A 27,172-nucleotide genomic window follows, 5' to 3' on the forward strand; every position below is an offset into this window, starting at 1 on the left:
TATTACTGTAGTAGTAGTAAAATGTGTGGTAATTTGCTGTGTGAATTACATAATGTTTCATTGTTTTATTCACCTGCAGCAGGAGCAGCACTGAGCTTTCAGTTTACACTGACTGTTGTGCTGTTTCCCACTCAGCAGCAGCTCCTGTCTCCACCACTACACTCTTAACTCTTTATGCATTAATGCAAACACTGCTATAACAATGTTATTAACTCATTAATAAGTAAGTAGCTAAGTCGATAAGTAAAAGGTAAACAGTAATTACAAAGTTGTTTTTTATGATATAAAATGTCTCCAGAACAGGAGGAGATGTGAGCAGCATGAACTCTGGTTATCCTCCCGTCTGCAGTATTCCTGTGAAACCCTTCCTGCTCTGCTGTTGTAATAAACTTAAACAGCTGAAGCCAAATGTGCATTAAACTCTCTCAGTCTTTAACTAAAGGCTAGCTGAATGCTGACCCTTGCACTGTGTGAACATACTGAAGAATGCTCTCAGGGATTGGTCATGTATCAGAGCATAAACATGCAGCACCGTGATCTTTGACCCCACTGATGAGAACACTTCACACACTTTAGTGATTGTGTGCTGGGTCGATCACACGCTGCATTACTGACTTTAGTTTTCACAGAAACTTTCTCTACTTTGAACCTTTTTGGGGAAACTCCATAAAGACCAACAAGTTGTTATACCACTCAAATAAATCCAGGTTTTAGTCAGATCCCTGCAGGGTCGGCACATCTGTCAGCAGCTGTAAGTCATCTCAGACATGATGCTGACAGCCTTCACTCATCCTAGTTATTCATACTCATATTGTTTGCTATTGTTTACTATCACTGACTTACTTGAATGAATGTCATTCACATCATTTGCATAAAGCTATGCATGCTGCAGAGGGAATGTTATTAGCAATAAGAATATATATTTAATTAGGACGATTCATTTCAAAGAGTCGGGTAAACATTGAATTGTTGCCTTACAGATAAAAGAAGTGGGAAACGCTGGACTGGTTTGTCTCCTGATATCAATATTTACAGAACAGCTCCGGCTTAAGACACACTTTAGTGATTAAAACACACACACTTAAAACGATTTGGGACAAATCAGATTAAGGTATCTTCCAGTTGGCCTGTCTCACACGTAGCACACAACACGAAAGACTGCAAAGACTGTATGTGGATGCTACACACCTGACTCCCACCCATGCTGGAAAAACCCACTCCACTCCCACACCGCCCCAAACGTTGGCAGAATGAGTCTGGGTAAATGCATCTGTAGCAAACGTGCTCAGACGCCGGGTTGCTGTAGAAGCAGCTCTTTGGTGCTGGTTATCACCAACACAGAGTGAAGCTGGGCCTGAACCGTCTGCTGTGCAGCAGGTAGATCAGGCAGGAAGCTGAACACAGAGAAAGGCTGACTGTCTGAACTCAACATGAAAAATCATTTCAGAGCGTTGTGATTAAAGATTATACTGGTAGGATTAACCTGAACAACACTGGTGACATCACCACTGGCTCCTTAACACACAGGCCTCCAAAAATATGTGGAAGGGTTTTAACACGCCGAGAGCTGAGCAGCGTTTCTGAGCCAGAGTTTGGAGACAACAACAACAACAGTGCTGACATTCAGAGGAAACGTGATGGTTCAGTCACTCGGTCGGGATCTCCTCTTACAACAGAACAGAAGAAAACTCATCACATCCATATTTAAGCCCAATGCCCCTTTAAGGGGGATAACTAGATTAAAACATCAAATCATCTACTGCGGGGTCAGAGGTCAGAAGACAGTAGGCTCGACCGGGGAATCAGAAGAAAAGACGTGATGAGCTTTGAACAGAGACAGCGCCATCAGCAAACACGTGTGACGACTGGTCGCTATGGTGACTCCTGCCACACACGCGTGTCTGTGTCTCAGGTTCAAACTCAGAGAGCCTGGCACACAATAAATCTGTGAGCGGCAGAAACTTCTAGTCTACAAAACAGTCATCGCTGATGTTTGTGGCGTTCATCACACAGACGCTGTGACGGTGCAGAGGCAGCCCCCCATGCTGGTTTCACAGGAGCACACTGTGGCAGAGGACACCAGGCTGCACCGTGTGCAGAACCACACCGGTGCATACGCTCGGCACACTGTGCTATTCCAGCACTCATTCACTCAGTGAAACAGCAGTATACAAGCAGATTAATGGGATAAATACTTGCTGTGCCTCATCTTCAAACACAAACTAAGGACAGTGTGATATAGTCATCATCATCCATTCTCTTCGGGGTCGCGGGAGGTGGAGCCTATCCCAGCTGTCATGGGGAGAGAGGCGGGGTACACCCGGACAGGTCGCCAGTTTGTCACAGGGCTAAAACACAGACACACACAACCATTCACACCTGTGGGCAATTTAGTGTCACCGACTAATCCCACTGACTGCATGAGTTTGGACTGTGGGAGGAAGCCGGAGTAGAACCCACGCAAACACACGGAGAGCAAACTCCACAGAAAGACCCCGGCCTGATGTTGCTGTGAGGCAACAGTGCTAACTGCCATGCTCCTAACTGCCATGCTGCTAACCGCCGCGCTGCCCATATCTGCGTCTCATCTTGAACCACAAAACTAAGGACACAGGCCAGTGCCATGTAGCTGTCATGCTAGCTTTAACCGTCGACCGTTACGATGCTGATTCTCATGTTTTAACTTTTAGATTGTACTTTTTTACTCTTGAGTGAAGATGTTGTTTCATTTTGATGTAAATATTTTTTCCCGTCACAAACTGAACATATGTTGTACACAGCTGTGTTTTAAATAAACAGCATTGGTATGTGCAATAAAATAAAACTAACCAATCAGAAAATCCAAGTGTTGTAGGAAATGAAACTAAACTCTGAGTGTGTCTTTGTTGTAAGGTGTGGGGCAGGATCCTGTACCTGGGAATGTAAAGTCGTACACTGAGCGTGTGACAGCCGGGACTCAGCCCGGCACAGTCAACAATCTGGGCCGCTTTGGAAAATGTGAAGAACGGCATACATTTTGGACTTTTAGCTGTACTTTCACAGGTTTTACAACTTTATCTTTATTGATACTCATGTTACACCAAAGTAATTAGGTAATAGGTACACAAAACAGAACCACACATAACAGAGTATCGTCTGCTTCGTCCAAACATCTTTCAAAAAGTGTCAATTAGAACAAAGTCTGGACACTGGGCTGTCATGATGGACAACTTTGTACTTTAGCTGTTCATATCTTAGTGTTTGACCATCACATTATTATGAATGTGTAGCACAAACACTGCCTTTGCTAACGAACAGAAAAACAAGGATTCAAGAGAAAGACATAGCAGACTGCTAAGTCTCTGGTATGAGACTGCTCCATCTAAACACAGTTTGGGTGGAGGCACAAGAAGCCGAAAAAGCGCCCGAAGAATAATAAACCTAAATCTGTGAGTGGATTCTGTAATGCAAAGATGGCAGTGTGTTTGCTCCTCGCTCTCACGAGGTCACCAGCAGCACGTGTTGTTTTCCATATTCACACAAAAGTAGTTTGGAAAACTGATCAAACTGTGACTGTTTCCCCAAGTGCAGTCGCAAAGACATCAAGCGCTACAACGACACTGAGTGCCCCAACAAAGGAAGACCAGCAGTCACCTCTGCTGCTGAGCATATAGACATGACCAGCCTCAGAAATCACAGATTAACAGCAGCTCAGATTAGAGCCACACTCCAGTAGCAGACTCATCTCTACATGTTCAGACTGTGTGAATCAGGCCTTTATGGTCAAAGAGCTGCTGAGAAACCATGACTCAGCAACAAGGAGCAGAGATTTGTTTGGGCCAAGAAACACGAGGAGTGGACATTAGACCAGTGGACATCTGGGCTTTGGTCTGATGGGTCCACATCTGACATCTTTGGTTCCAAAAGGTGAACGGAGGGTCTCTGCATGCACGGTTCCCACCGTGAAGCATGGAGCAGGTGTGATGGTGACACATCTATGTGCCAGCAACCATTATAGCGCATTATTACAGCTCCAGTACTACAGTCAGTATAAATGAGACCATATCACCCTAATTCTTCAACAGGTTGCCCATAGGAGTCAAGGTAAAGTGTAAAATCTTAGTCCTCACATTAAAGTGCATCCATAACCTTGGCCTCCTTATCTGTGTGATCTGCTTCATATCTCCACTGTTTCCTGCTCTGTCAGAGCTTTCACTCATCTTGTTCCTTCTGCTCTTCTGCCCACTGTGGGAGCAGAGCTTCAGTCGCTCGGCTCTGGACTCACTTCCTCCGCTCATTAGAAATATAGATTCCCTTATTTAAGTCACAGCTCCAAACCTACTTGTTTAAACTGGTTTACTTTAGTACAGATCTTACTCACTGTAAAATCTTTGTTTTTAGTTTTTATTTGATGGTTTTTTATTTTAATCTACTGTTTTATTGATATCTTTTTCTCTTTGTAAGGTGACCTTGGGTTTTAGAAAGGCACCCTCAAATAAAATGTATTTTTCTTTACTTATTTATTTGTGTCATTTTGGCAGCATTTGGGGCATTGTGTGCTTTAACAAACTCCTCCTGGAGATGTAATTGGTTCAACCTAAAGATCCTGCAAAGCTTTTGAGTTTTGGTTTTGGAGCCCTCCGTGACGGGACGTCACACCTCCAGTCCAGTCTGTCCCACACACGTGTGTCAGTATTAGGTTACACTCAGGCTTTATCAGATATACGTGAGATTTTCACTGTGGACTCGATACCATATGTGACATACAGCAACATGGCGTGTAATCTGCGTGTTCTGTCATGGTGATGGTACACGGACTGGTTTTCTGCTTCCACGATAATAAACTTGCCTCGTTCATACAAACACTGTTCCTGCGTGATGAGGTGATTCCACAGATAACTGCAGGAAACTCCTCTAACCAGCAGCGGCCCACTTCCACTGCACCTCCACATGTCCCCATCTTCAACACAAACGCTGACTTTATGTGAGGGTGAAAAATATTCTCGAAGCTTCCTCTGATGTCATTTTTCACGCACACAGTGGGTTAAACACAGGTGCCACAGGTACTAAAGCCTCTCTGACTCACGAGCTCCAAGAAGCCCAGGCTGCGTGCTGAATAGCTGTTAGTGTCCATTCCACAGGTGTTTCCTGCTTACCCACGGAGAGTTACTTACCCGCAGTAGTGCGCTTTAATCTTCACAAACTCCGAGTTCAGGTCCATTATGGATCCGTTTGACGCTAGCATATGCATCGTACAGTTCAGCTCCCCCGTGTCTACGTGAACAGGCCCACGCTCGCTGTGTGATACGTGGATAGAAAGTGGTTTCCACTCGCCGATGACAGAGGACCCTGTACGCCCAGTGCGCTGAAAACTAACCCGAGCGGAGCAGCTTCAAACTTTCTGTCGTTAAGGTAACATCGGGGACTTTGGGGAAGTCTGTCACGTCGCGTGAATAACGGTGGTGTTTCCGGCCCCGACTTTCAGAATAAAAGCTAATGCGCAAGGTTTAAAGTAGCGCTCTTATTCTGAAACGGAAAACTCTTCACCTGTCATCTGTCGAGCTCGGAGTGTGATCACACTTGACGGGCTTTCTTCCGGCTCACTATGGTTACCGTAATCTAAATTCACCTGTTCACCTACCGGGGCTTCCCGCCCGTCCCGGCAAACACCGTGCTAATAATCTGAAAAGATACGGACAGTGTGCGGTCGGGTTCATGACTACTGTTCTCTTTTTATGCAGTTTTCCCTCATAGAAATTATCCTCTAATACTGTAACTAATACTCTAATATGTTCTTATCATCTCCCAGCGTTACAGTCGGTTCCTACGACATATTTAAATAAACAATCACATTAAATGTACGCGTTCATTAACACTCTGGTCAGTATCACGCGATCCGTGTACACACCAGGTATGGACAACCTCTGGGCAAACAGAAAAAATTCCGACATAACCAGTCGTGTTAATATGGTGTTTAGCGCCCCCTAGTGGTTAATGGCAAAAACGTTATATGCATGAAGTGTGGAAAGTGACGCTCGTGGTCAGGCTAAAGAGTGACCTGCTGTAATGCTTTAATGGTCGGTGCTGAGCCCAGAGAGGAAGCTGTTGTTTGTGCATCAAAAACCAGAACAGATGTCCTTCTGCAGAGGCTGAAAGTACGGACACTGCCCCTGCTCACCGAGAGGAGCCCGCTCAGACCGCGTAGCCGTCTGAAGGATACCGCCTGGACACCTCCCAGATAAGATAAGAAGGGCACACTGAGCCAAACCCAGGACACGCTGGGGAGATTGTTTCGTGGCTATTTTAGGGACACCTCGATGTCCCCCAGAAGAGCTGCAGCGGAGGAGAGAGACATCCGGGTACCCAGACGAGCAGCGGATGGAGGATTCACGAGTTATTAATCATGTAGTTCACTGTTTCACATTTAGCGCCATAATTATTTGGATAAAGTAACAACTTTGGTCGTTTTGCCAGCCTATACCATCAGAGTGATCAGAGATGTAAATATCAGGAAAAAATGGAAATGAAAATCCAAACCTGTGAGGACAGAGAAGCTGAGTTTGCAGCTCCAGACAGACTATGAAGATGTTCACCCTGAGTTAATTGCATGGGTCAGTAATTTACTAATAACAATAATAATTAGTGAGGTCTGACACCAGGATTCACTGCCTGAACGGTTAAGTAAAGAGCAGTTGGCCCTGGGCCCACATCCAGATCTATACTGCTTTTACAAAATCAAATTATTACCTGATAGAGTACAGTAATCAGATATTACCTGATAGAGACCAAACAGACATAACAATTCTCAAAGATAAAGATATGAACAAAACTGATAAGATATAACAGTCAATATGAGCTTTGGCGAATTCAATCTAAAGATGATGATATTATGTGATATTAGTCAGACACAGGATGATGGACTTTGTTGATTTTCAGTGAAAAAGATATTGAGGTTTGATTTTTAGTTGTATTCAAAATGCTGTTTAATAGCACTTACTGACTATGAAATTTCAAAATAAAATGCTATCAGAGAACATTCAGGCTGGGTTCAAAAAGTCCTCAAACAGGGATTCATTGGTTTGTTCGTACCCTCAAATATGACCCATATGAGTGTTTCCAAAATGAGCCCACACAGGTCACAGGACGTAGCTGCAGCATGGTGCCATGCAGATGTAATACGTGACACGGTTTGCATTTTAAGCTTGTTTCCTGGCATCTAAAGCAGCTCTGCACGAAGAGAAGGCAACCAGCTCTCACTAAATGGACGACAGGCCTTTTCTACTCTAATTAAACACTCCAGCACATTCTACACGTGATCTCACACAAACACAAGTATTGTCTTTATTGTGCAGGCACATCGACAAGCAGATATATGGTAGACGGCTTCGGAACAAACATTACAAATTAGAAATAAATAAGCGTGACTAGTAGTAGAGTTTGAAAATGAAAACGTTAAAAATCCACCAATGAGCGTGACCAGTTTAAACTGAGTCATCCATTAATCAGCTGACTGTGGTTAAGTGGGCAGGTGGATGACTTCCCTGCCTCTCCACTTGTGCCCAGTGACACCTCCTTAAATGAACATGAATACAAGCATGTCAGTGTTGCTATAGTTTCTCCTCAGCTGATGATTCACTTTTCATCAGTGAGACGGCTGCTCTGTTATCAGATGGTGCTGAGACCTGGACCTGGTGTCTGCAGTATAGATCATTTATTTATGCTGTAAAACCTGGACGCACCACGGCGACAAGAACTGATTATTAAACATTTGCAACAGCATTCATGTTACATTTTATGAAGGGAAAAGAAAGGAAATACAATGTTAGTATGTTGTTTAGACACTAGAAATAAACTAATAGATCACCCATCAAATCAGTTTCACTTGATCATTTTTCAGATTGTTTTTACAAAGATTATAGATCAGCATGTTTTATTTGCACTTTGTCCACTGATTATGTCACTGATAAACACAAGCAGATTGTTTTAGACTTTTCAAAGGTTAAAATATGGATTCAAATTTAAAAGGTGACTCTGTGATCCAGGTGTTTGTGGGTTTTGGTAGAATCTACATGGATCTGATTGTGTTTCCGTTCTGTTAATCTCATGTATTTCACTAATATTCCTAAACGTACCAGCCAACAGTGAGAGAAGGAAATCTTATTGTATGTTATATGTGTAGTGTTGTTGGTCCTGACGAGGAGCACCTCAGGGTACCGACTCACACATTCTTTATTATTCAGTGAAAAGCCACTGACGAGGCTGCAGCTTTGTGTAACTCAGCTGTGAGTCTGTATTTCTGCATTCATCGTGACATAATGTTCATCACTTGCTTATTTCAACTAATTTTCTTTTCATGAATCTGATGGTTTCTAATGAAAGTGGATATGACAAAGATCAGGAGACAGAAGAAAAGGAAGCAAACGGGTGAAGGGCGGAGCCGCTGACCCCTCACAGAAACCTTGCTAGGATTTTGTTTTCTTTGCATACATTTATTTTGTTCATTTAATTTAAATTTTTAGCACTTTGTTGCTTGTGGGTTGTTTTTTACATACCTGTAAATAATGACCAAAGGCCAAGGCAACTATTATCAACTTCTAGTACTAGTGCTATTACTGGTAGTATTACCTTTAGACTTCTGTGTAACACTGCCATGGTAGTCAACCGTCCCCGTATTCCAGCTTGTCCAGCATGCTTGAGTCTGTCAGAGCTCCTGTTGGTCTGTCACGTCCGCTCCTGTTCAGGGTTCTAGCGATTGTCTTATTTGAGACTGAGGTCCTCGGGTCTCGTGGCACCTCTGGGGTCCTCAGACAGATCTCCCAGACTCGCCCTGTGTGCTTCTCTTTGACTTTCAGTCCAGCTGCTGACACACTGTGATCAGCTTGTATCAAACCTGCTTTGTGAGAATCGCCTCTTTTTCTCCCGTCTGTTTCTTTTGTAGTTTGAACTTGATTGAGTGCTCAGCAGCAGTTTGCTTGTGTCATAGCTCAAAAAAGGTCAACTTTTTTTATTCATTTTAGTTTTTTGTGTGTAAATAGAAATCATTTCTCCAGGAAAACAAGTATTTTTATAAATGTCATGTTGTTGCACTAAAGATTAAATTTCATTTCATGTCTTCACTTTGATCCTCTTGTCACCTCTGACCTGAGCGATCAGTAAGAATAGAAATTGGAGATAAAGTATCTGAATTTCAGGAGCGGGACCACGCCTCCAAACACGCCCCCTCCGGTTCTCATCTCTATACGTTCCCCCAGTTCTACAAGCTGATTGTTCTCGTTCTTAAATGAGGACGTGGGCCCAGTGAGTGAAAGCTCTGTATAGATGTGAGGACACATGAAAACGCTGACGAGTCACAAACACACAGAAACCTGTTGTTTTTCATGTATTTTATTTAGTGAAGGATACTGTTACTGCAGGATCTTTATTCCTCTCAAGCACCTACAGATCCTGCAACAGATCAAACACACACAGTCAGATGTGGTTGGCTGTTCACTGTAACAGTTCACATGAAGAAGGACGCTAAATAAAGCAGCCTGTTATTGTTGGCATCACAGGTGGATCACTGAGCAACTGTTTGGCTCTGCTGCTGGTTTTCCTTCCCCTTGTGTCATGAACGTTCACATACTCTTCATCCTTTGAGCTACTTACTCAGACAGTTGTAGGTCAGCTCCAGGTATTTGTACATACGCGGACAGGTGTCGCCAAGCATTCCACTGCTTGCTCTCATGGAACAGGTGCGTTTCCCATTACACCTGTGGATGCAGAGCAGCACAGTGCAGATGAAACACTTAAAGGTAGTTAGTAAAGATCCCCAGCTGACAATGCAAATTAAAGACACGTTTGTTTGTTGTTTATCTCATACTAGACGATGTGTATGAATGATGTGCAAAAGAAGTACAACACTAATTATGTAAATCCAAATACTGCTGATTAATAACACTGATCAAACCCAGGCTATAACCCCTGGCTGTGTGGGGACAGCAAACGCTGTGAACACAAAGTGATGGTTGCACGTCCCAGCTCACCCAAATCATACTTTCAGCTCCGCTAGCTTCAGAAATATGTGTCGTTAGCTACGAGAGGAAAGTGCCAAAGACCAAAGACTTCATAGTCATGTTTAAGATCTCGTTGGTCACTCACAGTAAAATATCACATTAATGTTAAAGCTGTACCTTTCAGCAACTTTGCTAGTGGGGTTTGAACACTTGATGTTTTCCAGGCGTGAGGCGTCCCGTCTGAAGGAGCATATGTGTGGATCACGGCGCCCAAAATCAGCATGGTACACGTGGATGACATGGCCCTGGTCTGTCAAAGAAAGCAGTGCGTGCTGTTGAAAACTGAAGAAGGGTGCTTGGAGAGGCAGTTATCAGGACACGTCAAAGTTTGTCGGGTCACATGTGATCTTACCGCACTGCAGTTCGACCATAGACTGCTCGCAGGTTATCAGGTGAACTGCCAAAGTAACATCAGTCAGATTAGGTGGAGCACTCAGAGCCTAAGTGATGCTTTACTGTTTAAAGCAGGTGCGTGACTCACTTGCTGGTATACAGGTGTAGGTGGTCTGGATGTATTTAAAGGTGTCATTGCAGGGATCTCTTGCAAAGATGGCCGGGGTTACTTCACACACCTTCTTGCCGTCACACCTGAACAGATAATAGAAAGTAGAGTCAGCAGTGAAGCACCATGGGAAATCCCACCAACGCTGAGAAGAACAATCTTTCATTGGGTTCTACGTGATTATGGGGTCTTGTAAGGTAAAAGGAATTCCCCACAAATATCATCAAAGTGAAATCGTCTGTTTTGTCTGAGGCGAAAGGCTCGCAGTCCCAGCTTTGCACTGGATCTGATAACCTGGCATTTCTTACTCCACGATCACTATCCATGAAAGCAAGAAGGCACGCTGATTCTTTTATATTCACTTTTCAAAAAGCATCTCGTCTTCCAGACATGATCTCTCACATCACTGAAGTTTCACACTATACATGCAGCACATTTCATCCCCTGTTATTCTACAGGACCTGTCCCGACTTCTTTGATGTTGGGCTGAGAAACAAACTCAGAGCAGGTCCAGTCAATCAACAATCATTTATTAAGCACATGCATGTGGCGATGTACACAATACCACCTTCTGTGTCGATCTCAAGAGGAAGCACTTAGATACACAGTTTCATATGTCAGGGTTAACGCTCCTTCATGCGTAGGCAGATAACATAACATGCATCAGTTACAGTTAGCGACAGTTAGACATAATTCCTTTTTTGGTAATCTTCTATAACACTTAGAAATATCTATATGTGGTGATCAGCAGCAGTGACATCCATTGATAACAAATACCAGTGTGTTATTGGGACGTATACCTTGTCCTGATGGTGTCTTCGGCACCCTCCAGAGAGCACGTAGTATTGATGGCCACCTCTTCAGCTTTCTGTCCACTGCACGTGTTCCGGTCTCTTCGTCCATACATGGACTCCTGGACACGAATCACTCCAGTTTCTGTTGGACATCACAGAGGCAGGTATTCAAACACAACGACAGAGCTTACCAACCAGGGACGTCTGCAGCTGCCGTCAGCCTCACAAACTCACAAACACAAACTGCAGAGCTGCTCACTCGCTGCTTTGTATGCTTCCCAAACCCAAATGTCATTCCTGTCTTACTCTTCAGTACTCTGTACTCATAGAACCAAATCAAGGATCCCTTAAAGAAACGGGAGTGTTTTCCAAATCTAACTTGGTGGTGATTATATTAAACTCATGTATGCCACTTATTTAGTTTTGATGCAATGTTGTGTGGAGGTTCTTCCAGGCGGTGAATGACAGTGTATGTTTGTTGAAACACTTCACAGGGTTTAAAATCCACCCGTCCATTCTCTCCCGCCTATCCTCAGAGTGGGGGAGGGGGGTAATGTACCACCGTGTGTGGCTCCTGGCTCTATACGACCACTGTGGCGTTCTGTATGGACACAGCTGAAGAAATGTGAATAAAAACTGGAGGAATAGGACACTATGGTGTAAAGCTTCTGCTGGATATCAATTCAATTCAATTTTATTTATATAGCGCCAAATCACAACAAAAGTCGCCTCAAGGCGCTGCATGTGGAGTTCTGTATTCATGGTTTAAAGTCGGTCCTGAGTGTTTCTGCTCTCGTACCTCACTGTGTGTCTATGATGTGATTCGTGTTCGATATTTGTCCCCAATGAATAAATAACAATAACACGTAGAAACACTGCAGCGCTGAGAAACACGAGTGGTTGGGTCTTACCACAGCTCAGCCGGTGGACGTGGTTCCCACACGTGGTGACTCTCTGCGCACCTTTAAAGCACACATGGAGCTATTAGTCTAACATACATATTAAAACTAAGCACACTGAGAAACAATCAGACTAGCAGACACTTACCTGTGCTAACAAGCAGACAGGCTGCTGCCAACACTGAAAAACAAAGGAGCAGCACTCTCAATTTATAATGTGGCCAAATATGAAAACACGTGATACTTTACCCTTAAATACATGAACTGAAGAAATCTTCTTCAGCTAGAAAACAACATGAATGAGAAAATGCTGACTGTACTCACAGAGCGTGCTGCTGAGGCGGAGCATGGTTTCAGGGGACTCAGTGAGACTGATGCTTGCAGCAGAAACACGCAGCATTTATAGCTTTGAGTCTGTTTGCAGTCTCATCTTATCGTGCTAAACAAACCTTACCCCCCAGACTTTTGTTCAGCTGGATACGTGCCCAAACATGTGGTCAGGTGCTCGCCCAGTGAAGGATTTGACATGATTATACACACATGCAAAGAGCATACAGTCCTGATCATGGAAATGCTTGGATCAAACATGCTGCAATGAATGTTTGAAGTGATCGATAACAGTGGAGCTCTTTACTGAGTTCATGTTTGGACCTTTGCTTTCTTTTCTTTCTTTTTTTTTTGGGGGGGGGGGGGGGGGGGGGGGGGGGTTACAGGGTTTACAGGGGGTTACAGCCTGTTTCAGTTTAAATGTTGTTTTCAATAAATTGCATGCTCAACAAAATGTTTTGTCTCAGTAACATTTCTTCTTGTTGCATGTTGAAGCTCGACCTGGAACCTTGTTCAGATCCAGCCATGCAAAACAGGATTTAGTCATTTTTCATGTGGTCTATGTGGTAGAGGGCCCAGGCCTGAAGGATAGACCGACAGGTCTGTGTAACAATGACACTTGGCTCACTGTAACTTCAAAAAGTCATTTATTGATTTATTAACCTTACAATGTTTCACAGAGCTCAGGGTGTTCGTCAGCTCAAAAACACAGCAAGCATCCCACCTCGGTCACTTTCCCCGCTGATGCTGACATCAGCCTGCTCACGATGCCCAAATTCCCTTTTTGCTGATGGGCTCCATAAAATACTGTTTCCACTGAAGAAGGTGTGTTTTTATTTTATGGCCAACAGCTAAACTACTCTTTATGCTGTTTGATTGTCTGCACAAAGTAGAGAAATTGATATCTACCTCAGTTTTATTCTATTGTATTTATTTATGCCTTTTTTATTTGATCTATTTGTACATATTAACCTGCATCTGTGTGTGGACAGCAGAGAAAGACTTTCATTGCACAGAGAAATGCTTTTCTTTGTACACGTGACAATAAACGCTTGAATCTTTGAATCTTGAATCTTTGAGGACACATGGTTTCAGTGAATCAGGAAATACTGAACTGGCTGACACACGATTTACAAAGTGAAAAAAGACAAACCTGCAGATTTTCCAAATGTAAGTGTGCAGGTTTGTTTCTGTTATCTGTGCGCTTCTGTTTCTATTAGGATTGCATACCAGAATAAACAGAGCAGAAGAAGAGCAAACAGACAAGACAAATAGGACACAAAAAGCAGATAACTCAGCACAAACACAGGCACGCTGCCACCACACGCAAGCATCACTGACAGTAAATCTGATCCTTGCAAGACACAGTCTGCACTATGTCCTAAATAACATGGAATTGTAACCCTGATACTGTGCAATGCATGCATGCCAGCACTGCTTTAGAGCAGTTTGATGTGCAGAAAAATAAATCAGATATTTTAAAAATAGAGGTCGTTTCCTTTGATCTGACTTGAGACATTCAGCTCCATGCAAAAGTCTGGACAACTCGAACTTATGCAGCAGACACACAAAATGTCTTCTTCTTCTTATCTTCTAATGTTTACGCCAACAGAAATACAAAAAGTATTTCTTATTTCCAAAGGTCAACACAGCCGTAATATCTATGTTACAGCTCCGTCTCGGAGGATATGACGATGATACTGTCACAGTTACAGCTGCAGGCGACATCCCACAGGTCAGCCGGGCACTCCCAGGCCTGACTCTGACGTAACACAGTTAATATAAGTGTGTAATGCAAAGTGACCACATCATAAGAGTTCTGCTCTGTGTCATAGTTTTTACAGCACACGTTGTTCTGATCAGGATTATTTTCAAATCTGTCCTTACTTATTTTACACGACACTGATTAAAGTATACACCTATTCAGGAAAGCTGTGATGGCACAGATGCATGCTGGGAAATATAGTACTGGTACCTTCTGAACTTGCTGCCTGGTCCTCAAACAATTAGATCCTCAAAGAATTTTGCCTGAGAATTTGGCAAAATCCCTGCAGACCTGCTGACGTCAACCATGTGACAGTTTTGTCTTATACAGCAGCATTTTATTTCATGTTGAGCGAGCAAAGAGAAAAATGGTGCTCAAAAGAGGAGAGAGAGAAGAGAGCAGGATGAGTACAACGACCCGCAAGGCTCAAAAGATACAGTCTGAAACATCGTTACTACTGTTGTTATAATATGCGCTCATACTGTAATATGAGTGGCTGTTCCACTGTAAAGTAACACAGACTGAGGATGAGGTGACCCACACAGTGGGTTTGTGGACACTTCTTTGTTCCATGATTACAGACATCGTGGTGTGACCTTATATGACGTGTACGCTCCCACAGCCTGGGATTGCTGTTGTTATTTTCCACGTGTGATTTAGAGAGAGAGTGCTTCAGTACAACATGATGGTGAGGATCTATCAAAGTTACGACTTCACATTCATGTAACGCCAACACTTTCATGTCAGAGTAACAAACGACAAGCTCTGTAGCTGCAATAAAACAAAGACTGGGAGGCTTTGTTTGTATATTAAGCAAGAAAAATGAAGCCTGTCTGTTTGGGTTGTGCTCGGCGTGTATGTCACACTGTGTCTGTCTAATACTGATCGATTGGGAAAGGAGCAGAGTTCAGCAGGAAGTGTGAAAACATCAAAGACGGTCAAACAAATAAGAAAAGTGCGAACGGCTGTTACAGTTTTCAGGTTTTCACACTTTTTTCACTTTGTCTCTGTGGCCGACGTGTGGACGATCAGAGCAGCAGCAGCACATACAGACGCTCTCTGTACGCGGACCAAAGCTATGCACCTCTGTTGTAAACTTCTCACTCAGAATTAATCAAACAGTCTTCTGCTGCACAGCTGAGGATTCTGACACTATGTAAGAACACAGGCAGGATCTAAGCCCACAGAGCAGTCGTCCACAGTGTCCAGTCTGACACATGATGATCTGCAAACTGTCCATGAAAACATCTCAAGAAGCTGGTCATGACACAATAATGGGAATCAATGATAGTTTAATAGTGTGTGCAGGAGTAGAAAAGTCCAATTTGGCTGTCCAATCAGAAACAAGAAAGGAAACGAGGTTAGCGTGTCCTCGATCGTATTTAGAAACTCCCCTGCTCATCCTGGGAACACACTAAAGTTTACGGCCTTTAGGCCTGTGTTTGAATCGAGCCTGCAGCCGTGAGCTGCATGTCTTACTCCTCGTCTTTCTGTCCTGTCGCACTAAAGGCTGAAAAAACAAACAGAAAACAGCGAAACATGAAGTTTACACATACCTCTGCACTGAAAACAAACCTGGCCTCACTCATAAATATTTACAGCAGGTGAGAAACTTTCATTGTCAGTTGTGTGTACAGTTTTGTGTGCTGTGGATGAAATCATGTGTATTTGATCTTTGAACACTTTGGGTCCAGCTGCCATAAACTGAGTGAATCTGCAGCCTAACACTGAAGTCACGCATACACATCCACACACAGCTCGGCCATTGTACACTGCAGTCAAAGACATATTGTTGAAGGTAAATAGTTGTGTAATTTTATCTTTTTTAACCTGCAGACCAACATCAGGGGTATTTGGAAAGTTCAGCTCCGCATGTTCTCATCAGTTCATGAACTTGGTTATAACACAGACCTATCTCATCCTTGAGGTTTATTATTTAACTACCTTGTCAATATTTGAAAGGCAACATGGCTTAGGACAAACAAAGTCATAAACTGGTTTCCACTGGTAATAGATGAGCTTCCAAGAAAGGCTCTGGAATCCTTGACCTTTAGCAGGACCTCCACCGGGTAATGGTCGCTGACACCCAGCGCCTGAATAAAACAGGAAGAACAGCCAGTGTCAACTAATGAACAGAGTTTGATCTGCTTCAGTAACAAAATCACAGCACACCGTGTTTAACACACTCTGTAGGTGTGTGTTTCTGTACAGTCCACACACACTGGTACAGACATGCAGAGCGTGGACTGTTACCTGCTCCTCCGTCAGTCCGTATTCCTCTTGAAAGTTAAACGGTTTGGCTGAAGCAGGCACGATGGCTCTGTGAAAGGTTTCCCCATTCACAACAATCCTGTTGGCACAAGCAGAGAGCAGCACACATTTACTCATGTCTCTTATTTCATTCACACGGTCACATTTAAGTCTGCTATAGTCTGCTTACATTTACATATTGCATATCAGCTGCAGTAAACAACAACGCACCTTTTTTAATCAAAGGAAACTTTGTTTCTTGAAAAGTTCCAGGGATCCTAAAATCTTGGGAACCCTCTTGAATCAAATCTTTGTGCGTTTACCTGTCGTAGGGGCAGGATGTGGTTGATCGCACGGTGGTGTCAGCGTCGTCTGGGATGAGCCAAATAAGATTCGTGTCTGTGATTAGGCGCACATTCTTCCTGTTCTTCTTAGCGAGGTAGCCACAGCCCGCATTAAAGTCTCCAAGAAGCATCACATTCTGCCCATTACAGCACAGCGGTCACCATGTACACCTGTGGTATTGACTTCTTATCTGTTTGATGAATGCCAAAATAGTCTTTACCTCAGTTTTCCACATGTTTCTCACATGCTGTAGAACATCATAGAGGGCATCGAGCTCCTTGGTGGTGTTGGAGGGCGTGGTGTGCTGAGGTATGAGAACAAACTCCTTTATAGCTGAGGATGGAAATGAGGGTTAGAGGGAGAATCCATCCAACAGCACCAATATTTCCATTCTGTCACAGGGAAGCATCGGGGACCGACCTGTGCGGTCCGCTCTGAAGCGGACAGCAAACGGCTCTCTGGAGAAAGCGTCGACGTCTCCTGGTTTATTATCAGGGTACTGATACTGGTCCGTGACCCTCACCGTCTCCTTCCTGAACACATTCAGGTTCAGTGAAGCCAGACTCAGTCACTATATCTGCACTTAGATGTCCTCTGCACAGAGGTGTAGCTCACCTGTACACAAACACGTACTGCTCCTGGTATGTCTCAGACCTGCCCAGTCTCTCGCTGGCCACAGTCTCATATTTATACTTGGTGTCAAACCTGAGAGTGAAACAGCACAGACGGGACGGGGATGCAGTCACTGCATGTGTCAGTCGCTAAGTTTGAACATTTAGAGTCCAAACCACTCACCTCCAAACTGATGCAATAACATGTGTCTGTGGGTGTGTGTGGGTGTCTGTGTGTGTGTGTGTGTGTGGGTGACTTTGGGTCTCGGTGGGTGTCTGTGGGGGTGGGTCTGTGTGTGGGTATCTGTGTGTGTGCGTGTGTGTGTGTGTGCGGATGTCTGTGTGTGTGTGTGTGTGGGCGGATGTCTGTGTGTGTGTGTGTGTGTGTGTGTGTGTGTGTGGGTGACTTTGGGTCTCGGTGGGTGTCTGTGGGGGTGGGTCTGTGTGTGGGTATCTGTGGGTGTGCGTGTGTGTGTGTGTGTGTGTTTGGGTGTCTGTGTGTGTGTGTGTGGGGGGGGGGGGGGTGTCTGTGGGTGTGTGTGTGTTTGGGTGTCTGTGGGTGTCTGTGGGTATGTGGGTGTGTGTGTGTGTGTGTGGGTGTCTGTGGATGTCTGTGGGTCTGTGTATGTGTGGGTGGGTGTCTGTGTGTTTTTGTGGGTGTGTGTGTGGGTGTCTGTGTGTGTGTGTGTGTGTGTGTGGGTGACTTTGGGTCTCGGTGGGTGTCTGTGGGGGTGGGTCTGTGTGTGGGTATCTGTGGGTGTGCGTGTGTGTGTGTGTGTTTGGGTGTCTGTGTGTGTGCGTGTGTGTGTGTGGGGGGGGGGTGTCTGTGGGTGTGTGTGTGTTTGGGTGTCTGTGGGTGTCTGTGGGTATGTGGGTGTGTGTGTGTGTGTGTGGGTGTCTGTGGATGTCTGTGGGTCTGTGTATGTGTGGGTGGATGTCTGTGTGTTTTTGTGGGTGTGTGTGTGGGTGTCTGTGTGTTTGTGTGGGTGTGTGTGGAAGCGAATGAATAATCACCGTTTTAGGGAGTCGAGCAGCAGTGGTAAAGCTTTTCCTCCACTGTCTCTCACTTCCTGGAGCAAACACACATCACAGCGTGTGATGATCTGAAATGGAGACACAGCACAGCCATGAAAAGGCGAGTGGGAGTGGGACACACAGAGGAGCCACTCATTATTCGTCCCGCTGGTCACCTGCAATAAAATAAAAATGTCCTGCATCCCTAAAAATATTTGTTATATTTGTTCTTTTTGGTCCTTTTCCCAGACCACCGCGCTAAATTAGAACGTGTTCATTCCGACTGATGTAATAAGGAACGCGTTGGCATTGACTCTGCGCCACCTTGTGGTGCTAAATGATAATGCATAGAAGTGTCTTCATAGCCTTTGTTTGGTTGCTTTGGTTAATTTCACAATGTGGTGAACAAATTTTCAAACAGGAAACAAGTTTCTCTAAACAAATCATTTTTACTGATTCACTGAGTAATTCTGTCAGTTTATTAGTGTCCCCACTAGCTACAGCCATGTAGTGACTATCGTCCACTAAAGAACCACGACACTGTCCCTCAGCTGTTTGAGCCAAATACAAGAACACAAGCACTCTTACCCAGTCTTTCTTTTTACCTTACCCTGGCAAGAGTCCCCATAACGTCACTCTTCTTCGACTTGGATTCACCAAAGTGTTGTGTGTTGAAGGCACAGATCCTAAAATCTGAACCAGCTTTGGTATCAGTCACCTCCACGAGGACGGCGAGCAGCAGGAGGAGAGACAGACTCATAGCCCACAGCTGGAAGGAAGCACAGTCCCCATCGAGAAACATGATGAAACACATGAGCTGAGGGCTGCTACGGGACAAATTCAGTTTTGTTTGGTGTTAAAAAAAACAAAACTTTTTATGGAAGCTTTGATGTCAACATAACTGAGACATGGACTAAAGATGAGACAGACCACTGCATCTCTGATGGTGCAAAGAAGACGGGAGTTTGTTGCTGCCATCAAATCCAGAATATTTTCCTCTAATGGTGTTTCACCATCTCTGTGTTTTCCATGTTTGATTTGGGAACAACATTTTTGGAGCTGGGGTTGTATAACTAATAAAGGTTTTTAATTTGAATGATTTTAATTGATAAAAAGAATTAAACAGCAAACCAGCACAAATCTAATGGCTGTTGTTTCTTGTGGTTTGACTCAGCAGTGAAACTTCCTGTTTCTTGTGAAGTTAAAATTATTCACTTCTCCAATTCCTCCTGACGACCAACGATAGCTTTAGCATAAATCTTAGACATGAACCACATATTTGTTCTTCCCCTTATCTAAGGTCAGGTGACTTGGGAGGGGGGGTCCATCCTGAACACGTCACTACCCTGTCACAGGGCCAATGCAAAGGCTCACATTTACCCGTTCTATGGGCAATTTACAGTCTCCAGTTAAGCTAAAGCTGCATGTCTTTGGACTGAGGGAGCAGAGGGAACCCAGGAAGGCACAGCTAGAACATATAGCAACCTCGGCCAGATGATGGACTGCCACCCAGGGCCTTCTGCTGGTGAGGCAACAGTGCTAACCCCGGCACCACCGTATTGCCCTGCATCATTATCTTTTTAAAACCCACTAGTATAAAAAGGGTCAAACTGAGTTAAATCGTGTGTATGTATAAAACCTGTCCACATGTAAACACTTGTTGCCCACAGAGATGATGTTTGCTCTGTGTCCTCTGTCTGTGTTTCTTAAATTTGTTACCATTTCAGCTCCTTAAAAATGTTCTCACATAAATAACTAATAGTGTGTTCATTAATAAAGTCCACTCATATTTACTTTCAGACAAAATAACATAGCCAGTTAGCTTTCAGTCTGTTGGTCACGATGGTTTCACCCGAAACCCCTGCTGATGATGACCCACACATTCACACTTTGGCTCACGAGATGATGCACATGATCAGTAGTGGGTCCTCTTAAGGGACAAATCCACTCGGGTTCTTAGAGCTGAAGATGAGAGCTGACACGTCTTCAGGAAACCAAACTAGTCCAGGTCTGTCCAAGGTCCCCCCTCAGCCACAGATGTTTTGCATTAATGAGTGCAATCACATCAAGAGGGCAAACATCTGTGGACTGATGAGTCCCTGACAGGAAGACCACGGTGTTCAGTTACTTCAGTCTGTCACTGCTCTTAGTGTCCTGCAGCGACTGTAACCACATCATTTCCTCAGGGCCTGGAGAACAATGTCCAGAAACCCAAATATCCGAAATATGAAGGAAAACAAACAAACATAACAGTCCAGTCAGTATGAAACAGGACACACATGGAAACAATCATGGAAAACCCACGGCACACATCTGAAACGAACGTGGAAAACAAGAAGCAAAACTTCAGAAAACAAGACGATAAAATCCTAAAATCAAACAGAAAACACGGAGCAGTGACCATTGCAGGAATGATCCTGGCGTCATGGGAAACATGGAGAACTGACTCTAGTTCAGCTCTGTTAGCTCTAAAGCTGTTACACTTCTACTTTCAGCACAACACATGAAACTACAGCGTGTGTGTAGCAGGCTGTACCAGCTGCTGTAATGTGAGCTCCAGCTGTCAGGTCTTGAACCCAGACACAAAGCTGAGCGTGTAGGAGAGTGCAGCTCTGTGCAGCTCTGTAGTCATAAACACACAGCAGCAGATTACAGGTCACACGCTCCACTGAGACGGCTTTTCCTTCGCTCGCTCCTTCTGTGGGTCGTCAAACTACAGCTTACCAGCTCTGGGACTTCTTGGACTTGTAGGGTGTGTTCGCTTCTTACTCCCGTCTCTCGACTGAAACTCAAAGCTACCCCCGCCACTCTGTTTCCTGTAGGAGGGACTACAAGGAGGAAGCAGCAGGAGATCTGCTGCTGTGTGAAACTTTCTTCTGTTTGTCAGAGATCAAGTCTTTATCAGGAAAATCACTGCAGACATTAACATTTGAATACTTCAAAGTAAAAAACCACAAACCTGTCTGGTTACACATATATGACTTAAGTATTTACCGTGAGGAAGCAAAAGGCAAGTGAAACAGTCCACAAATGAACAGATCAGGTGTGGGAAGTTTAAGACAGCCTGCAGGTTAAAGACGTGTACACTGCTCCAAAACATTCAAAGAAGACTTTTTCATCAGAGCTTAGGAGCGTGTCAATTACACTTCAGAGATATTGATCTGGTCAGTTAGCAGAAAGGGCTGTTAAACTAACAGCAGGGGGCAACACTGAGGAACCTGAAACAGGAACAGCTTTACAGGTGGAGGCACCTGACGTGGTTCACTCCTCAGCGTTTCTAACTCGGATCAGTGTCCTGCTGGGAATCTGGGATGACACCTGGAGCCTCCACAGGTCGCACAGGTAGGCGAGCTCCTCAGTAATGTCACTGCCACCTTCAGGAGCATGGAGGAGATTACAGGCTGCTGTAGGTCCTCGACATGCATGCACACGTTATTAAAACGTTACACGGTGCTTATTCTGTATTTATTTCAGCATGGTGGTGTATGCACGGCAACGGAAACAGATGAACGAACCAGTTTCACATCAGTGGTCCTTAAAAACACACGTTTAGTCAAAGAGCTCCGGTCTCCAGCGGACAGGTCGGCCTGAATGAAGCAGGCACACACAGCTGGCAAACAGATGGATGAAAACAAACGTTACGGACTCCAAACGTGCTGTAAAAACTGTTTTTCACAGAAATGTCCCACGAGAAGCGCAACAGTGAGCACTGAACTACATACAGCAGTACAGCTGGTGCTATGGTGGGAGCCGCAGACGCTGAACCAGGACCTTAATTTGGTCTCCTTAAAAACAGAAACAGTAGCTCCACCTACTGGACATATCCCTAAATTAACCACAGCGATGGCAGCAAAAATGTGTTTGAGCATCTTCTAATCCTGATTTGCTATCCTGATTAGCTGCCCGCTGTTCCCGATGCTCCAGCAGCTCATCAATAAGAACACAGACGCAAGTTCATTTAAAGCTCTTAACCTGAAACGCAGCAACAAGTCAAACTGAGCTGAGCGCATGGACACGTCACAGGTCTGGTCACTGCAGAGCACCCATCCTACTGAGCCGCTGTTCTTTAATGTTACAACTTTCTTCTTATTATTATTCTTATTTTGGTTAAACTGGTGTTTACAGTACAGCTGCAGCTCCATGTGACTGTTACCTGTCAGAAGGTAACATCTACCTGTGTTCAGTATCAATGAATGTGGATACCTGTTCATGTCATTTGTGGGACAGCACACAGAGAAGACAGACGAGGCTTTCAGCGTGTTACCTTTACAGTCCAAAGCGTGTTCAGTGTTTCCTCAGCTGTAAATTAACAGAATTAAAGGCTGAATACAACTTTCAGCCCCATAAAGGAGACAATCAGCTGTTAGTGTGGGACTGTATGCAGTTAGAGGTTTGGATCTGTAACGATCCTCACAGATCTCACACACTGCTCACACTTCAGTATAACTCCTAACACCTGTGGTAAAATTAATGTGTCCAGTCTCAAGTGCAACTGGACACCACATTAGAAAACCTCCCCGAGACTTGTTGTGCGATTTCATGTTCAATGAAGACAAAGCCACGACCTCATCACTTTTGTAATCAAAGCCATCTTTATTGATTATGTGGGCACAGAGAGCAGCCTCAGACTGCGTGCAGGGCTCTCCAGCGGGCCAGAGGGCCTCTGTTGGGGATGTATTTAACCCCACAGCCATCAGGAATCAGACGCTTCTCGGCCATCATGTCATCAAAGTCACAGGCGTTGAACTTGGTGAAGCCGTACTTCTTGGAAATGTGGATCTGAGGGCGAGAGCACAGACATGGGTTCAGCCTTTCAGTACACTTACTTACACTAAGCCCCTGATGAAGACACATTTTGTCTCAGTGGTCCCTTAAAGCACTCAGCACCTCCCAGCTGAGGACATACACAACCAAAGAGTCAGTGTCTGCAGCCTTTGCACACCAGAACCGCACCGCAGCGAGACCGGTCGGCTTAATAAGCTGCAGAGGACTCACGTCACTTTACATTTATTACAGCAGGAGCTTTGGGAGCGTTTACCTTCTGACGACCAGGGAACTTGAACTTGGCTCTGCGCAGAGCCTCCACCACGTGCTCCTTGTTTTGGGCCTTGGTACGCACGGACATGATCACCTGACCGATGTGCACGCGGGCCACGGTGCCCTGGGGTTTACCAAAAGCACCACGCATTCCAGTCTGGAGCCTGCCCGACACAAAACAAGAGGATTACAGGATGAGCCAGACTGCGCTCAGTGCAGCAGGGCTACGGGTCAGTCAGCCTCTCACCTGTCAGCTCCAGCACAGGACAACATTTTGTTGATGCGGATGACGTGGAAGGGGTGCAGACGCATGCGGATGTGGAAACCGTCCTTACCGCAGGTCTTCACCATGTACTTGTTAGCACAGATACGGGCAGCTTCCAGAGCTACAGGGGTTGAAGCATAACATGCATGAAGTTAGAGGCACCGCTGTTTGTGTTTGCCAACAACCCTGACTGACTGCAGCATTAACACGAGCCAGACAAACTGAGGAGGAGGAGCTTACTGAGGTCATCACACGAGTGAGAGCTGTGCTCTGACGTCTCTCTGAACCCAGGACTCGAACGCAGTCAAGACAAACTTCACTGTTCTAACCTGGAACCTTTACTTTCCCTTAAGACCCAACACTGCAGCTACCAGGCTCAGTGCATCCTCTAACAGTAACGTACTCATGCAGGCAGCAGTGCATGCTTCCTTACTGAGTAAAGTGCTCAGGGTGTGGCTGAGCAGCCTTCCTCCTGTTAGCCACTGTGATACAGCAGACCCTCCACCGACGAGTCACACATTAGCACCAAGTCTATCTGCCTAATGCACTGAACCTGTGACGAGCCCAGTTTAATGTTCCTGGGGCCAGTAAGCAGCTGTGGCCCAGTTTAACTGGCTCATTCCTCATGTACACGAGTCTTTATGGGGCAGCTTTAAAGCTTGCAGAGAGTGTGTGTGCTGTATACTAGGATAGTTTTTATATTTAATATACAAGCTGTTACATTAGGTTACAAACATCTCACAGCTATACAATAGTTTCCCGCAGTAGTAATCAGTAACACCCCCCCCCCCAACAAACACTGGGAACAGCCAGTGATCTAAACTGGAAAACGAGACTGGCTCATTCAGCTGTAACACCTCTAACAAAACATTTAAAGCAACCTGGTCTTTTAACCACAGAGGCCATCGTCTCACTTTATCAGTAAACTACACTCATGGGCCAAAGTGTGCTCCTACAAAGAAGCACACACGTTACCAACAGGTGTGTTAGTCGTGGCTCCTGGTCTCCTCACCTTCTGATGACAGCTGCTCGTACTCATCAGAGACCATGTGGCCGCACAGGGGGAACTCGTCCACCTTTGCCTTCTTCCTGCCCAGGTCAAAGATCCTGATCTTGGGGTCTGATGAGAACAGAAGAGGAAGGATAAGAACACTGAAACTCACACGTCTGCATCAGCGAGACCAACTTATGGCCTTTTCCATCAGCGCCTACTCGGATCGACTGGAGTCACCTAACGCCCGGCTGTCGTCATAGCAACACGTCCCAAATAAACGTGTGACACAAACACTCCAACAAAGGTGGACGTGGAGAAGGTACCTGCTGCTCGGCCTGTGGCACGTCGTCAGACTCGGGGAACGAGACGCTCTCGTGATGCTACTGACCAGCCAATCAGTGGCGTGCAGTCTGATGACATCACATTTTAGTACTTGCTCGGATCGTTTGAAACCCGGGCCAAGCAGGTACTATAAAGGTACCAGGTACTATAAAGGTACCTTTATAGTACCTGGTACTACTATGACCTAATGGAAAGCCGATCTGAGTAGGTACCAATGGAAAAGCAGCTTTAAAAAGGAAACAGTGATGACCAACTAAGTAATTATGAGCCACACAGCAGCATTTTGTCTCAGTGGTCCCTTAAAGCACTCAGCACCTCCCAGCTGAGGACATACACAACCAAAGAGTCAGTGTCTGCAGCCTTTGCACACCAGAACCGCACCGCAGCGAGACTGGTCGGCTTAATAAGCTGCAGGACTCACAGCAGCCCACTGTGACAGTTCGGTCCAGAGGGGTGACCGTGATGTCACCTGAACATGGTCCCACTGAAGTGTTACAGACTGAAACAGGAAACATGGAGAGAGAACGTACCAGGCACACCCCTGCAGAAGCGGGACTTGGGGTACGGCTTGTTCTTGCAGTACCTGTAGCTGTGAGAGGAAACACACACGTCACCAACATTGAATCTTAGTGTAAGAGGTGGACAATCTAACAACCCTTCAGCCAGCACGCTGGACTACATCAATCACATGCTGGCTACGCAGCTGTAACACCATCCGATTGACTGTAATCACAGAGTTTATGATGTCAGAGCAGGAAAGAGGAGACAAAAACTAAAACAGCCAGAGTCTGTTCAGATACACATTAATCCTGTGATGTCTGACCTGTCAGGGACTGAGAGACTGCTGTAACCAAGTATTCTTAAAAAAAAAAACGACAATTATCCCTTTTATCTGATTGTTCATCAGCAAAACCTGTTTGAAGCATAGCAACAACGTGTGTCTGACCCCAACTCCGTCTATTTAAAACTAACAGCTAAATATAAAAGTGTCTTCTCCCAGCGGGTGTTTTAAAGCAGGACAAACAGAACATACGGCAGCCTACCCTGGAGTCAGTAACACAGCTGAGACTGATTCACACCGACGATCAGGACATTTCCTGTTTTACAGCCGTTAAATCAAAACCAACAATTCATTTATAAAAGAAACCGCGCAGTGAGCACTCTCACAGTCAGGTGACATTCATGGGCTTATAACAGGGTCAGAATATTTGGTGACGGAATTATTTTATACCACAATAAGCTGTGACTCGGAGCTTTTAAGTCTCTTCACGGCTTCAAACAGACTCTGGCTTGGGCTGAAAGTAGTAGCATTTAGCTTGTACTGTTATCGCACCGTGCTAGCGTGTCCCGTGAACGGACTGCTTTACGGCGCTCGTTGTGAACACAACATTTAAATGGAGTTAACAGTGTAGGACGACAGAAACGCCGGGTTTTATAGCACATATTATTTTTATTCTTATTCCTCAGGCCCGGGGGCAGGCCAGCGCCGTGCACATGGCGCCGAGCAGGAGCCGCTGCCATTTTCCTCTGAAACACTCGCTCGGCCCTTCGCTCAACCGGGGTCAGAAAATGACTTACCAGCGGGCTGGTCGGCGGCCCATGGTTGCAATCTGAAAATTAACGAATAAAAACAAGTTACTAAGCTTAATTTGGACAAAGATAAGTCAAAAAATAGCTTTAAATTAACCGGTATGATGGAGAGCCGAAGAAAACGCGACTTCACCACGCACTCACCTAATGGAGGAAAGGAAGAAGACGTCACTTCCGCTTTGTCATATGGACAGAATGTTTCACGAGGGAAATCTTTATATTCATGTTCGCGTTATTTTTGCTTCAGCGTAGTTTTATTATAACAATAAATTATTACTATATGGCTTTTATTTAAAAACATTTAAGTAAAAATTCATTTAAGGGCTGTTAACGAGCGCCAAGTGAATGCTGGGAAGTGTAGTTGTATGCAACGTCAATGAGGCGGGTTAGCTACATTTAATTCAAA

The 27,172-nt window shown here is 44.9% G+C and overlaps 4 protein-coding genes and 2 non-coding genes across 10 annotated transcripts in view; all 6 read right to left on the bottom strand.

Annotated features, from left to right (window-relative positions):
* prkcz (protein kinase C, zeta) overlaps window positions 1-5,422 on the bottom strand; it is a 102,647-nt gene extending 97,225 nt beyond the window's left edge. For all 3 annotated transcript variants that reach the window (XR_015717055.1, XM_087834475.1, XM_087834474.1), the window contains exon 1: window positions 5,154-5,422. Coding sequence is in view for 2 of the 3 variants with exons in the window: in XM_087834475.1 (XP_087690601.1) it covers window positions 5,154-5,230 (77 nt within the window). In the remaining variant the exon portion in view is untranslated. The remainder of the gene's footprint in view (window positions 1-5,153) is intronic.
* Window positions 5,423-9,347: 3,925 nt separating this feature from the next.
* LOC102792421 (L-rhamnose-binding lectin SML-like) lies at window positions 9,348-12,649 on the bottom strand. Its single transcript, XM_006804256.3, has 9 exons — window positions 12,551-12,649; window positions 12,375-12,407; window positions 12,239-12,289; window positions 11,334-11,469; window positions 10,513-10,619; window positions 10,384-10,428; window positions 10,149-10,281; window positions 9,625-9,728; window positions 9,348-9,423 (listed from the first exon to the last, which is right to left on the bottom strand). The coding sequence occupies exons 1-9, from the start codon at window positions 12,624-12,626 to the stop codon at window positions 9,407-9,409; spliced, it is 702 nt and encodes a 233-aa protein (XP_006804319.2). The 5' UTR covers window positions 12,627-12,649; the 3' UTR covers window positions 9,348-9,406.
* A 2,944-nt stretch (window positions 12,650-15,593) lies between these two features.
* Window positions 15,594-21,336, bottom strand: dnase1l1 (deoxyribonuclease I-like 1). Of its 3 annotated transcripts, XM_087834151.1 has the most exons (10): window positions 21,263-21,336; window positions 19,149-19,307; window positions 18,539-18,627; window positions 17,529-17,618; window positions 17,334-17,446; window positions 17,134-17,246; window positions 16,892-17,049; window positions 16,572-16,668; window positions 16,263-16,411; window positions 15,594-15,828 (listed from the first exon to the last, which is right to left on the bottom strand). In XM_087834151.1, the coding sequence occupies exons 2-10, from the start codon at window positions 19,296-19,298 to the stop codon at window positions 15,822-15,824; spliced, it is 966 nt and encodes a 321-aa protein (XP_087690277.1). In that variant the 5' UTR covers window positions 19,299-19,307; window positions 21,263-21,336; the 3' UTR covers window positions 15,594-15,821. The 3 variants fall into 3 exon arrangements, with proteins under 3 accessions (XP_087690277.1, XP_087690275.1, XP_087690276.1); XM_087834149.1 differs by lacking the exon at window positions 21,263-21,336 and having other exon boundaries at window positions 19,149-19,352; XM_087834150.1 differs by lacking the exon at window positions 21,263-21,336 and having other exon boundaries at window positions 15,594-16,411; window positions 19,149-19,352.
* A 1,771-nt stretch (window positions 21,337-23,107) lies between these two features.
* rpl10 (ribosomal protein L10) lies at window positions 23,108-26,906 on the bottom strand. The gene is made up of 6 exons (XM_006804254.3): window positions 26,755-26,906; window positions 25,707-25,765; window positions 24,853-24,960; window positions 23,823-23,961; window positions 23,577-23,739; window positions 23,108-23,317 (listed from the first exon to the last, which is right to left on the bottom strand). Exons 1-6 carry the CDS (start codon window positions 26,775-26,777, stop codon window positions 23,162-23,164), a joined length of 648 nt encoding a protein of 215 aa, XP_006804317.1. The 5' UTR covers window positions 26,778-26,906; the 3' UTR covers window positions 23,108-23,161.
* On the bottom strand, window positions 23,392-23,524 carry LOC118455252 (small nucleolar RNA SNORA70). The gene has a single exon (XR_004844076.2). It is a non-coding gene; the product is annotated as a small nucleolar RNA SNORA70 (small nucleolar RNA).
* On the bottom strand, window positions 25,458-25,590 carry LOC118455253 (small nucleolar RNA SNORA70). Its single transcript, XR_004844077.1, has one exon. It is a non-coding gene; the product is annotated as a small nucleolar RNA SNORA70 (small nucleolar RNA).
* Window positions 26,907-27,172: the final 266 nt, after the last annotated feature.

Source organism: Neolamprologus brichardi, chromosome 20 (genome assembly GCF_056152115.1).
Source record: "Neolamprologus brichardi isolate AB-2024 chromosome 20, ASM5615211v1, whole genome shotgun sequence".
Lineage (NCBI taxonomy): Eukaryota > Metazoa > Chordata > Actinopteri > Cichliformes > Cichlidae > Neolamprologus > Neolamprologus brichardi.